This window comes from Halichoerus grypus, chromosome 1 (assembly GCF_964656455.1).
Source record: "Halichoerus grypus chromosome 1, mHalGry1.hap1.1, whole genome shotgun sequence".
Lineage (NCBI taxonomy): Eukaryota > Metazoa > Chordata > Mammalia > Carnivora > Phocidae > Halichoerus > Halichoerus grypus.
Genome location: NC_135712.1, coordinates 190,768,895 through 190,782,934, shown reverse-complemented (window position 1 = coordinate 190,782,934; position 14,040 = coordinate 190,768,895). Strand labels below are relative to the sequence as shown.

Here is a 14,040-nt window from a genome sequence, read left to right as displayed (position 1 = left end):
CCGAGAGGCACAAGTAAATACCTATTTGGTCCGCTTGTGGAGACGGAGAACCCTGCCAAGCTTTGTCTGAGCTGGGTGGCTCGCACAGAGGCATTTCCCTTGTTTCCAATGGGAGGGTCAGTGAGAGTGCATTCCAGAGCCTCCCCAGGGGAGGGGGAGCCGAGCATCCGGCCCCCCCCCCCGCAGTGCCCAAGGCTTCGGGAGGAAACCGGGCTCTGAGGTGGGAAGGGAGGGCGAACAGACATGGGTTCAGTTCTTGGTCATCCACTGGGTCAGGATCTCCATACATCTTATTTACTCCACACTCTGAACTTCAAATGAACTTCAGAGAGGAGCAATGGGAGTTTGCACAGTTGAGAGTGTGAGGAAGGTAGAAGCTGGTGGGATCTGGGCCGGAGCAGGCCCTGGAGTCCGCCCAGCGGGGCTCAGGCACCAGCCCCTTTGGTGAAGGGTCTTGGTTGGCTGCAAGGCCATGAAGCCCAGGATGTACATCAACCACGAATGGGGGCATTGTGCCCTCTTTGGCCTATGTCATTAATTTGACTGACATTTGTCGAGCACCTACTGTGCTCCTGGCCCTGTTCCCAGTGCTGGAGGTAGAGTGTGAATGACAGCCTTGGGCTCAGGGAACCTGTATTCATGGGTAGCGGGGGGGTCAGACTAAAAAGGAGACAAACCAGAAACTTTGACCTGTGATGAAAGTCGGGCTGAAAGTAAGGCTGGGTGAGGTGGAGGGGAGGGGCTGAGCTCAGGAAGGGTGCACACAGAGGTGCTGACCTTTTAGGGAGGCCTGGGTGGTGAGAAGGAGTCAGCACTGTGATGTCCGTTCCCACACGAGAGCATTCCAGGGAGTGGGCAGAGCCAGTGGAAAGGCCCTGGGGTGGGAGTGAGTTTGATATGATGGAAGAAGGCCAGTGGGGCCGGAGTGTTGGCATGAGGGGGAGGTGGGGCTTGGGGCTGATCAGGGAAGCAGGGGGCAGGTAGCGCATGGCCTGAGAGGCTTGACCAAGCCGGCCATTCTGGAGCCGCTTAAATAAACCTAGAGGGTCATGAATTCTTGGGTATAAAACAATTTTCTAGAAACAACACATGTTCCTTTTTGTTCCTTCTTCCTAAATTCTGCCTCTCTTGAAGTACTTTGAATGGTATCCTCCCCAGACTTCCTGTCCTGCTGTGGCTTAATTTACTAAATTCTGGTGGTGAAAGACTGCCATTAAATTCTTGTCAAGCCACTCTTTGTTGCCACATGTTGTCTCACTGTGCAAATGGTTCTTCTAGGCATTTCCCAGGGCCCACAGCGGCTGATCTGAACCAATCCAGGTGCCCTCCAACAGCGGGGGGAAGAGGAGGGATCCTGGGGAACTGACAGCTTCCGTTCCCCACCTGGAGAAGACAGAGCCCCCTACTCCAGCTTACTCCAGGGGAGCAGACTCTGAGAGTCCCCATGCCAGCAATGACCTTCATCTCTACTTTGTATTCTCTTTATTGGAAGACTCTGATGGCAGCCCCAGAGCAACGGAGAGCCAAGGAGGGTGGGCAGGCATCCCCCAAGCTTGGGCGCCATTTCCCCCAGGCAGCTGGGACTCACTGTGTCTCTTCCATTAAAGCTCTTCTCACAGTCCAACCTGTGTACAAACCCGTCAGGCTCACCCACCAGACTGCCGGGCTGGGACTTTACCTTATCCTTCTTAGTATTCCTGTCCCAGGACCAAGGTGCTCAATAACTATTGTTGACTTATACACACCAAAGACATTGATACTCCTATTTATTTATTTTTCAAGATTCAGAAGTTAGTACGTATAGTACCTAGAGGACCAGTCTGGAGGCATATATACTGAACTGCTAAAGTGGACTTGGGTGGGGGACAGAGCCTGGGTCCCCCAACTCCAACAGCTCAGCTCCCCTGCCCCAGGGCTCCACGGCCCTCCGGCCCTCGCACCTCCTCCCACACGGCCCCTAGCTCCACAGCAAGGGAAACAGAAGAGAAATGGTCTTACTTCTCAGCTGCGTCTCCGGGCACCAGCCCCTTTGGTGAAGGGTCTTGGTTGGCTGCAAGGCCATGAAGATCAATGTTCTAGATCAATGTATCTCAAATGTCATGACTAGCCATCATTTGTGAGATGAGTGTTAAAATGGAATTAAAATGGGCCATGCTCCTGGATTGCTGTATTAGAACTTATGAGGGAGGGGCCCATAAATTTGGATTTTTAACACATCCCCCTGGGGATTTGTTTATCTCCGGGAGTTTGAGAACCACTATTCTATGGCATGAAATTACAGGCCCTTCTCCTTAGTCACAATATTTCTCTCATGTTTGTGGTTTAAACAGAAAACCAAGCATACATTGCTTTGCTCTCAGGAAACAATAAAGATTAAAAATATGAGAAAGAGCAACCTTTTCTGACCACCTATAGTTATGATTCACATCTGGTTCAGTCATGTCCATTTTGCGTATTGGAAAATAGAGGCCTTCCAGGCAAATGAGCCTTTTAGGAGTTTACTCCAGGTTACCGCGGAATTCAGTTCCAGTTGCTGCATCCTGCCTTGGTGGGTGGAGCTTTCCCTGGAGGCCTTCCCATTCTCCCTAAAGGAAGGACTCCGGAATACCAGGGGCCTGGAGATCAGACCTCTTGCTCAGCCCCAGAAGAGCTGAAGGGGAATCCCAGAGGTTGAGCACACCCCTCCCACACTCCCTTCTTGTCCCTTTGAAGTTTGTTTTCTTGGGAACTTAGAGGCTCCAAAAGGAAGAGGGGTAGTGAAGACCAGGAGAGGCAGTCAGGAGTGAGAGCTGGCGCATTTTCCTGCTTCCATCGTGGGCTGGGGCTGCAGCTTGCAGTAAAAAAAACAACAACAAACCTCCAAAAACATCTATCCTTTCATTTTTGCTCCCCTTTATCCAAGCTCACAGGCGCCTGGAGCAGCTTATCTGGGTGCACAAACATCAGACAAGAAGTTCCCATGGCAACTCAAAACTTCCTCCTCAGCACTGTATTCAGTCTAAATCTCCAGGGTCCCTTTTCAAGGCCTCAATGAGGTTTCTGAGAAGCCACCCACAAAACAGCCTTAGGATCCAACCTCCTCCCCACCCCCAGCATGCTCAGTTGAAAGGACACGGAGGGGGGTAGAAACTGTATTGGCAGAAAAACTTGTCATGGGATCTGTGGAGAGATTATAAAAGGAATGAGAGTTGCCTTTACAACAGATTTGAACCAGGAAGAATTTACCCGGTGGAGGGATTTCAAGTGTGCAAACGGGAAAGTATCCGGGAGTGGGGAAGAACTAAGTTTTGTTTCAGAAAGCTGGCTCTCCACTCAGCTGCAGTGAGGCCTGGCGAATCTGGTCTCTTAGCTGCAGAGGGGCCCTGGGGTGCCCCCTAGCCCCAGCACATTTTAACTCATAGCCAGGCCAAAGATGGACAGTGGAGCTAAGGATGGGGAGAGAGAGCGAGAGAGAGTGGGGAACCTGGGCAGACCATAGCTTGTCAAGCCAAGCAAACTTCCGTGATTGCTGACAGTGGGGTTCCCAGATATAGCAAATAAAAATGCAGCACGCTCCATTTAAATCTGAGTTTCAGATAAGCAATGAATATGTTTTTAGTATAAGCATAGCCATACAATAGTTGGATTATACGTACACTAAACTATTATTTGTTGTGTATCCGAGCTTCAAATTTAACTGGGTGTCCTGCATTTTATCTGGCAACCCTGACTTGCAGGCAGGGATGGAGGCTATGGCTGCCCCTCCCCCCCCCCCCCCCCCAGGCTACTGCTGACATCCACGGGCACCTGGAGCGGTTCCTCTGTCCACACTGCAGAGAGATGCCTCCCTCCCTCAGCCCAGCCTGAGCTCCAGGTAGGATGTAGGTAATGAACCTCAGGGGGACCTTTACCACAGCACTGCGTAGCTTCCCAGATATGGCCAAGCATGAGTTACTCCCTTCTAGCTCCGTGGTTAAGAGCATGGACTGTGGTGTCAGTGCAGATACCACTCCTCGATCCACTGCTAGACCACTAGGTGACCTTCAACTCCTCATTTCCTCATCTCTGATATGGGGCAGACATTTTTTGGAGGAATAAAGGAGATACCACATGGGATGTCTTCACACTGCCTGTTGCAGAGTCTGGGCTCCAAAGTGGTCGCTGTTATTTTGATAACCCATTTAAAAGCAATAAAAATTTTCATCCATGGGAAAAAAGTGGGATTAAAGACCAGAGTTGATAGGACCTCAGCAATGTGAAACAATGTAAAACAAACACAACCACACACACAAGCTATGCATAGCAAAGACTTTGAGGAGATAGCCCCAAATGTTACCAGTAGCTGCTTACAGTTAGTGGGATTGTGGGTAAGTCTTCCCCTTCTTTATTCTCAATTTCCCAAAATATTCACGGTGAACATGTAATACTTTAATATTAAAAAAATTATTTAAAAATAATTTGTGGTGAACAATTTTCTAGAAGTGTTCTATTACTTGGTGCATGACTTGAGACTACTGTAAATGAAAATGGATGGCTACCACCTTGGATTTGACTCCATAACCCCATCCTTGGGGGCTTCTAAAGCAGGGGCGCTCTTGCCTCTTCACTAAATGGCCCAGTTGGATCCTCACCCTGACTCTTACTTCCTGCTCTTCCATGTGTGAGACAACCAAGTAGTGCTTCTAGAGGTATGTGGCCCTGGGTTTGAATCTCAGCTCCACCCCTGATGTGCTGTGTGGCTTTAGACAAGCCATGTTATCTTCTGAGCCTAAATTTCCTCATGTTTAAAATAGGGGTCAGGCACACGCACCCCAATGTTCACAGCAGCAATGTCCACAATAGCCGGACTGTGGAAGGAGCCGAGATGCCCTTCAACAGACGAATGGATAAAGAAGAGGTGGTCCATATATACAATGGAATATTACTCAGCCATCAGAAAGGATGAATACCCAACTTTTACATCAACATGGATGGGACTGGAGGAGATTATGCTAAGTGAAATAAATCAAGCAGAGAAAGACAATTATCATATGGTTTCACTTATATGTGGAACATAAAGAATAGCATGGAGGACATTAGGAGAAGGAAGGGAAAAATGAAGGGGGGGCAATCAGAGGGGGAGATGAACCATGAGAGACTATGGACTCCGGGAAACAAACTGAGGGTTCTAGAGGTGAGAGGGTTGGGGGGGGTGGGTTAGCCTGGTGATGGGTATTAAGGAGGGCACGTTCTGCATGGAGCACTGGGTGTTATACGCAAACAATGAATCATGAAACACTACATCAAAAACTAATGATGTAATGTATGGTGACTAACATAACATAAAAAAAAAGGAGGTTAATACTTACCTCCCTGAGAGGAGGGACATATCTGTTCTATTTATGAATACATCCATGTGCCTTGTATGGGGGTAGTGCATACTGGTGGTCAGTATATATTGGTGGAAGGAATAACGGAATTACATTGATGAGTTGACAGATGTACAGCATTTGGCAAAGCGAGTGGCCATAACACGTGATCAGCATTATTGGCCATTATTATTACTAGTCTCAGGAGGTGTGCAGAAGTTGGCCTGGATGGGCCTAAGTTGGCACTAAGTGTTTTCTACCCCATAGTGGGATAGAAGCATTCTCTTAGCAGGACCATGGGCGAGCAGCTAAGCTCTTTAAAGCCCAGTCTCCTCATCTGTTAAATGGGGATGACAATTAGCAGTGACCTTGCAGGGTACTTAAGACTGAATGAGCCAGCAGTGCCTAGCACAAAGTCAAAGGCCTTGCCCCGTCCCTGGCTTGTAGCTGCGAGTGGTGCAGATACCGGGCAGGCAAGTAGGGCCCGTGGGATGACTCTGATATGTCTGCTATTCTGAATAGGTTGCTAGTGAAAAATGTTGCCTTTTGAATGAGGCTCATCGCTGCAGCTCCGGGCTAGGCGGAGCACAGCGTCTTCAGATTAGATAGCCCCTCCTCATCTTTGTGAGAAGATAGGAACTGGATGGGAACACTTAGGAGTGCTTTGCGGGAAAATCGCTGGAGCTGGGGTTTGAAATCGGATTCATGGAATTATAGAGCTCCTCCCTTTCTGCCTGCCCCAGCTCAGCCAGATTTAAGACCCTCCCCCAGGAAGGCGCCGGGAGTCCTGAAGTCTTCGCCAGTTCTTGTTTTTGGACTTAAGAAAACCGTTGTTTCAATGTTCCCAAGCAGTAGCTCCGCGTGGGGATCTCCGCAGGGCGGAGCCAGTCTAAGTAAGAGAGGCAGTCGGTCCCAGAACGGACGTCGCGGGGGGCGGGGGGGGGCGGGGGAGGGTCAGGGGAGTTGGTGGGTCGGGGCCGGTGCAGATGTGCTGCCAATGACTCCCCTCGCGCCTTTGGCTCCAGGGGTCCGCCCGCAGGACCACTGGGTGGGGCGGGCTCCTTGCCCACGGCAGATCGGCAGATCGTAGCTGCCCCGTGGGCCCAAGTCCCCTGACACTTTCTAATCACTTACCCCAACTGCAGGGACCTCGCTTGAGAAGGATTTTCACCTTCCCTAAACCTCTCTTTCCAAGCACAAGGTCCAGAGGGAACCGCCCCAAACGCTTACTGCGGACCTTCCTTTTCTTCTTTCTACATCTTCGGTTTTCCCAATTATTTTTACACTGACTATATACCATGTTTGTTTCATTTTCCTAAAGAAAACATCTCTTATTGTCCTGAGTAGAAAAGTAATATGTGCTTACTGCAAAGAAGTAAACAAAAAGGCAAATAGGAAAGAAAAAAAGAAACACCTTGTCATCCAACTCTCATCCTTGAAAATAACCACCGTATGTTTCCTTCTAAATCTTTTTCTCTTTACACGCATAATATATAGAAAAATGGTTTCTCCCCTTCCTCTAACTTGCTCTCTTGCCCTTCCGCCGCTAACGTAATACCTCGCTGGACATCACCAGCGGCTATGCGTCTGTGCTTCTCTGTGCCCCACTACAAGCAACTCCGGTCTTACCCATTTGCCACTCTCCCACGCTCACAAACGCCTTCGCGCGCATTGGAGACCCGCCAGGAGATGGAACCTTGCCGCACTTTCAATAGTTACGAAACGGAGTGAGTGTGTATGTGTGTGTTTGGGGGGGGGGGGGGCACGCTCGCACACTGGAATAAAGCGATATATCTAATGGTAGGTCCCCAAAAGGAAGAATGTAGGAGGGAAAGAAGGAATGAAAGGAGAACATGGAAAAGTAATTTAAAAGAATGAAAGAAGGGAGGAAAGCAGAGCAATGAAGGGGGGACCGAGGTGCTCGGCGGCGGCGGGCTGGTCAGCCTGAGCGCGGGGTGCCCGCCCTGCCCTCTCGAGCTCTCCACGACGTAGGGGCGGGGAGGCCTTGCCCTCACTTACCGGACCTGAGCAGCACGGCCCGGTAGAGACCCGTGGCCTCGGCGGGGTCCCGTGGCCGCTCGCCCAGCCTCTGCGCCATGCGCCTGTGCGCCCGACTGTGGAGTCGGCACTGCGGACCGGGAGCGCACCGGAGGATAGTACTCTGGAGCCGGAGTGCCTCCGCAGCGATGACGCGCGAACCGAGGCCCAAACCCTGCTGCAGATCGAGTTACCACCGAGGCGGGAGCGCCCGGCGAGGAGGCGCCGCGGGGGAGGGATAGAGGGCAGGGGCAAGGGCAGGTAGCCTGTCTGCCCAGCAGGGTCCGGTGTGAAGACTCCTGACCCCCGGGTTCCAGGGCCAGGGGAGAACCCGATGTCCTGATTTCTGGCCTAGGTCTCCCACCTACTCTTCTCCATTTCTTCATTTCCCTGGCCGCTGGCCTCGTTGAATGCTACAAGCAGGTGTGGGATTCTGAAGTGGCATCCCTGGGATCACGTCCCAGCGCCACCAGTTAATAACTGTGTGATCCCACGATTTAATTACCTAACCTCTCAGAGCCACAGTTTTCTCATCTGTAAAATGGGGATAACCACAGTACTTATTATTTCCACAGGGTTATGAGGGTAATATGTATGTATATGTAGTATATGTATTCTATATACTGACTATATGTATTCTATATACTGACTATATATATATATATATATATATAGTCGACTATATTATATATAGTCAGTATATGTATTATATATAATCTTAGAACAGTGGCTAGGGCAGAACAAACACTATATACTAGTATTAAAAAAAGTGTCTTGGGCTGAGGTGGCACTGAGAAGCAGGGAGCTTTACTGTAGGAGGCAAGATGTGGTGGGACTCCACTAGGCTGATTTCTCCCAGTTTGTACAATCCCTTTAATAGCCAGAGATGGGAGGACCAACCAAAAGAGTCTAAAGGTGGAGGAGCAAAGTCAACCAGGCAGATTTGGAAGATATAAGAAACTGACAATTTTGATTATCTACTCTGTTTGGTGCTGTGCTGTTTCTTCTAATATAAAAACTAACGTTCATTGTGTACTTTATGTCCTATTTCATTTTAACTTCACAATCCTATGAATTAGTGTCTATTAGCCTTCCAATTTTGCAGATGAAGAAACTGAGGCTCAGAGAGGTCAGCAATTTATCTGGGATCACACAGTATGGATCTGGGACACACTCTGGTAGTCCAACCTCAGACTTGGGTCACCTGCTCTGCTGCCCTTCTATTATCTCATTTACGCTGCACGGAAGTGCTGAAGGGTAGGTATTATCTCCAGTTGAGAGATGAAGTCATTGAGACTCAGGGAGGTGAGGTGGCTTACCCATGCTTACATAGCTAGTTGGAAGATCCAAGACTTAATCCAGTTCTCCACTCACAAAACTAGTGCCCCTGAAATCTATAGACCCTCTGGAGCTGTCCAGGGTACTGGATGGCCTCTGTTCAAGGCTGTGCCTATGTGCGCCAGAGAACCTTGAGCTGGCTGTTGGAGTTTTGGCAAAACAGTACTGTCTCCCTGTGCCTCTGTGTCCTCTCCAGCCTTGGTGCCCCCTAGGCCAGCTGTCAGCCAAGTCCTCTCTAGTTGGTCCTTTGCCACTTTCCAGGCCCAGCTTCTGCTGTGACTCAGAGATCTCTGTACTTCTCTGCTCTTCAGTTACCACCCCCAGTCCCAAGGACCCAAGTGACACACTTTGATCTTTGGGGACGTCACTGATTGGTCAGATGATCATGTCTCATCAACAACCAACCATCATGAGTGCCAGGCAAAATCACAGACATTTGGCATTGACTATTTCACAGCCATTCTTTAGAGGATGAAATTATATATAATTTATTATTAATCTCATTTAATCCACTCTTTGATCAAGTATGATTATACCCCTTTTAGAGAGAAGGAAAATAAGGTTCAAGTGACTTGCCCACAATCACATAACTAGTTAGTAATGGAGCTGAACTTGGAAGCCAGATGGTGCCAAAGCTTTTGCTGCAGGGGGGAAACAAAGCTAGCTGTTGAACAAGGTGGGGTGTTCAGGAAAATTGTGACTAAGTAATGAGCTTTTACAGAACATTTGAAAAGGATTAACTCTGGCTGCACTCCTGAGGAATTCTAGGTGGGTCTGACTTACCTGAGCCATTTAGTCTCTGCTTCTCATTTTCATTATGGAATATGGCCTGAGGAGAGTATTCTTTCTGTGAACAGAAGGAAAGTAGGTGGAGTGAGGACCCTCTGTTCCTTGGCAGGGGATGACTGAAGAGATATTCATAATGTCCCTGAATTCCCACAGGAGGGACTGATCAGGGTCAAAGTCCTCTCCAGGGAAACAAATTACTATCATCCTTAGAGTGTGTGTGTATGTATATGCATGCACACGTGCATGTTGTGGCCATTTATGAGACATGCTCTTTAAAAAAAATAGATTTTTAAGAACAGTTTTAGATTTAGAGAAAAATTGAGAAGATAGTACAGAGAGTTCCTTATACTCTGCATCCAGTTTTTCTGTGAGCATCTTATATGTATGTAGATGTACATGTATGTAGTATGGCACATTTGTTACAATTAATGAGCTAATATTGACACGTTATTATTAACTAAAGTCCATACCTTATTCAGGTCTCCTTAGTTTTTACCTAATGTCCTTGTTCTGTTCCAGAATCCTATCCAAGATACCAGGTTACATTAGTTGTCAGGTCTCCTTGAGCTCCTCTTGGCTGTAATAGTTTTTCAGACCTTCTTTGTTTTTGATGACCTTGACAGTTTCAAAGAGCACTGAGATCCATATTCTTTTATGTTGAGTTCTCATCCTTGCTGTTGCTTTTACCTGAACTACCTTCTCCTTACCTTCCTGGCAAACTCTTCATCCTTCAAGGGCCAACTCAGAAGGCTTCCAGGTTTGGTCCTCAAAATCAGTTCTTAGACCTCTTCTCTCTCTATACTGTCATGACTTTATTTTATTTTATTTTTTTTAAAAGATTTTATTTATTTATTTGACAGAGAGAGACACAGCAAAAGAGGGAACACAAGCAGAGGGAGTGGGAAAGGGAGAAGCAGGTTTCCCGCAGAGCAGGGAGCCCAATGAGGGGCTCAATCCCAGGACTCTGGGATCATGATCTGAGCTGAAGGCAGACGCTTAATGACTGAGCCACACAGATGCCCCAATACTGTCATGACTTTAAAAACAACTCTAAGCCAATGATCCCCAAATGCATAGTTCCAATCCAGACTTTCACTCTGAGCTTAAACTTTGGCCAACAGGCTGCTTGACATGTCCACTTGAAAGTCTAATAGGCCCTACTCACCATGGTCCAGACAGAACTATTGATCACTCCAGCCCCCCAACCTGTTCCTCCCCTGTCCCCCCATTTTGTCAAATGACTCCACTCTGGCCCTGTGGCTCAGACAGGAGCCTAGGGCTCTTCTTTGCCCTGTCACAAGCCCACAGTGCTTAGATCACCAAGGCATGATGAGTCCACTTCCTGCCATCTTTTCCATCCATCCATTTCTTCCAATGCCCCAACCCTAGCCCAGGCACCACTGTGCCTGGACGCCTGCAGTAGCTTGCCCTCTTTCAAGTTTTTCTTCACACAAACTCCAGAGCAAGCTTTTAAAATGTAACTCAGACTCCACTCTTGCCCTACTGAAAACCCTTTGGTACCTTCCCTTTGCACTTGGGATCAAACTCATATGACTTCCCCTGGCTTTTAAGGCCTTGCAACCCAGACCCTACCTGCCACCCTCTCAAATACCACCTATCTGTTCCTTCATATGTTCAAGGATTTGGGATGCCTTAGTGAAGAAAACAGACAAAGGTCCTTGGCCTTGTGGACCTGGCATTCTAGTGGGGGAGCTAGACAATAAGCATAATGAATGAATAAGTAAAGTAGATAGTATGTTAGAAGGTGACAGGTACTATGGAAAAGAGGGAAATTAGAGGAGGGGGGAGAAGGTTAGTGGTAAGTGGGGGCCGTATGTAGTAATAACTGGCTGCCCGGAGGGTCTCATTGAGAAGGTGGGATGTGAACACAAACTTGCAGGAAGTGGGAGAGTTAGCTAGACAGATATTTTGGGCAAGAGTGTTGCAGACAGAGGGAACAGCTAGAGCAAAGGTCCTGAGGCTGGAGTGTGCCAGAAGGCTCAGGGAAGAGCAAGGCTGCCAGGTGGCTGGAGTGGAAGGGACGCAGGGGCAGTCACATGAGGGAAAGTCAGCAGGAAACAGGGGCCACCTTCCTTCACACCTCACACTCCAGCCACTAAGAGTTCTGTTGGGTTCTCCAAAGCCGTGCTGTTTCTCACCTCCTACTTTTGCACTAGCTGGTCCCTCAACCCGTGCGTATTCTCCAGCTCTGCCCAGCTCCTCCTGCTTATCCTTTAAGTCTCAGCTGAAATGCCACTTCCCCAAGGAGGTCCCCCTCAATCATGTGCTCCAGCACCCCAAATTTCCCTTATATGACTCTTCACCACTGAGTTATTGTTTGAGTCCCATTTCCCCCATCAGACTGTACAAGTCTTGAGTGGGGGGGACCGGGTTCACAGCTGTCTCCCCAGGGCCCACTCCAGAGCTGGGCTTGGCCTGGATGTCTGATAAGGATTTGTTGAAAGAAGGAATGCAGTGAATGAGTGAATGAGTGTGTGCACCCACACAGGGAGCTCTGGACTGTATGGGGAAGCGGGCAATTCCAAAGAGCAAGCCAGGGTCAGAACCCAGGGAGGACCCTGCTGTCTGCCCAGGGATTATTCAGGTGCACAGAAGGGCCTGGGGTGTTGACATTTCCCCAGGGTGTTCCCATCTTGAACTCTGCCACCCTGGGGGGCATAGAAAGGGAGGGTGTTTGGGATTTGGCCAAGCCTCTTTTGTGGTTTTTGACAAAGGGATTAAGAAGACAAGTAACTTCATCTCTGGAAGAAAATTCCAGGACATAGAAAAAGAACCTGCTCCGGAGGGCTCGAAGGGGATCTGAGCTCCTTCTCACATCTCCCTACAGACCTGGGAAGTGGGGCTGGGGCCCAAGGGCAAGATTAGCATTACAAAGCCAGAATTTCATAAGGAGCAGCTCCCAGATCTGGAGTTCAAAGAATTGTCCCTTGCATGCTCGCCAACCCCCCTTGCATGAAAGACTTGTTGGAAAATCAGGCCATCCCGTGTCCAGTAACACATCAGTGATTGAGACAGATTCTTCTCTCCCTTCAATGACTGGAGTTTGGTGAGTGAAAAAACACCCCACTTGCATGCAACCCCTTGCAAAGGCAAAGCTGAATTGAATTTGCTGACACATTACTGGTCATTGATAGTCTTTTTCAAGGACTGTGCTCATAAATAAACCAATTCTCATTTGCTCACACACTTTCAGGGTTGGAAGATGCTACTTAGTTATAATTTTGGTTAGTGAAAGTTAACACACACACTTTCCAGAGGAAATACTATTGTGTAGGGAACAACATACCCAACTATGGCTGAACACAACTCCGTGTGTTTGCATTTGCATTTCTCCTGACCTTACTGTGGCCACCACCTGCTTCTTTTTCATGCCCTGATTGTTGAGAAAGTTTTTCGGGGTTGGTCCTTGGTGACCTTCAATGAGCCTATCCCACAAAGTTTTGTGTCCTCCACTTTGCTCTGCTGCTTCCCCTGGAGACTGATGCACGTATTTTAGAAGTGTCAAGGAGACTATGGACCCATCACACATCCTTCTTAGTCTTCCCCACAGGATGCATGCACCAAGTTACACTTAAGGGACCTTGCTTTGTTTGTCTGAAAACATTTTAAAAATTGAAATATAACACATATACATAAAATGCACTAATTTTAAGTGTGCAGCTCAACAAAGTTTTACATATGTATTCACCCACACAACCACCTCCAAGATCGAGATATAAAATACCCCCTGCACCCCAGAAGGCTCCCTTGTTCCCCTTCTCAGTCATTGGCCACCGTTTCCCAGCGTAAGCACTAATTCTAAATGATGCCACCATAGATTTGTTTCTCTTGTTGTAGAACTTCATGTGAATGGAACATTTACTCATTGGGGTCTGACTTCTTTTACTCGAGAGTATGTTTGAGATTCATTGATGTTGTCATCTGTCTCAGCGGTTCCCCTGTGGTTGGACATTTGCGTGGTTTCCAGTTTAGACTATGACTAATAAAGCTGCTATGAACAACTTGGTACACACAGCGCTGGTTTCTGTTGGGGAAATACCCAGCAGTGGAATTGCAGGTCATAAGATAGGTGACTATTTACCACTACTAGATACTGTCACCAGTGATTTTATCAGTTTGTGTGTTGTGCTTTTGACATCTTCACAACATCAATTTTGTTTTAAACACATAGAGGTCACTTCTGTGCCCAATCCTTTGGACTGGTGGGGGAGAGGAAGGGGGTATTAGCAAAATTGCATCTTAGATGAACAGAGAGGGGCCTGAGTTCTGACCTTGGAAGAGATGAGGGTAGGACCTCAGAGGATTTGTCCTCGTAACCTAGAGCGTGTCAGAGGGAAGTGTGTCTCTGGGTGTCCTCATTTATCCCCCCCCACCATTAAACTGGAAACACCCCGAGCACAGGTGCTGTGACTTATTCAGGTCTGTGTCTTCAATGTCTGGCATGGTTCTTGGCACATAGGTAGGTGCTTAGCACAGAAAAGCAGTTTAAAATTGTCGCACATATTTACTGAGCACATCCTAGAGCCGA

General features: G+C 48.2%; 1 protein-coding gene across 3 annotated transcripts in view; it reads right to left on the bottom strand.

Annotated features, from left to right (window-relative positions):
- The window catches only part of FAM107A (family with sequence similarity 107 member A), a 50,972-nt gene that overhangs the window by 11,683 nt on the left and 25,249 nt on the right, over positions 1-14,040 (bottom strand). The window contains exon 2 of one of the 3 annotated variants that reach the window (XM_036071778.2): positions 9,486-9,549. The exons of 1 other annotated variant lie outside the window; for it this stretch is intronic. In XM_036071778.2, coding sequence (XP_035927671.1) covers positions 9,486-9,549 — 64 coding nt within the window. Of the gene's footprint in view, positions 1-7,346; positions 7,487-9,485; positions 9,550-14,040 lie in introns of those variants that run through there. One more of the 3 variants, XM_036071779.2, reaches the window with a different exon arrangement.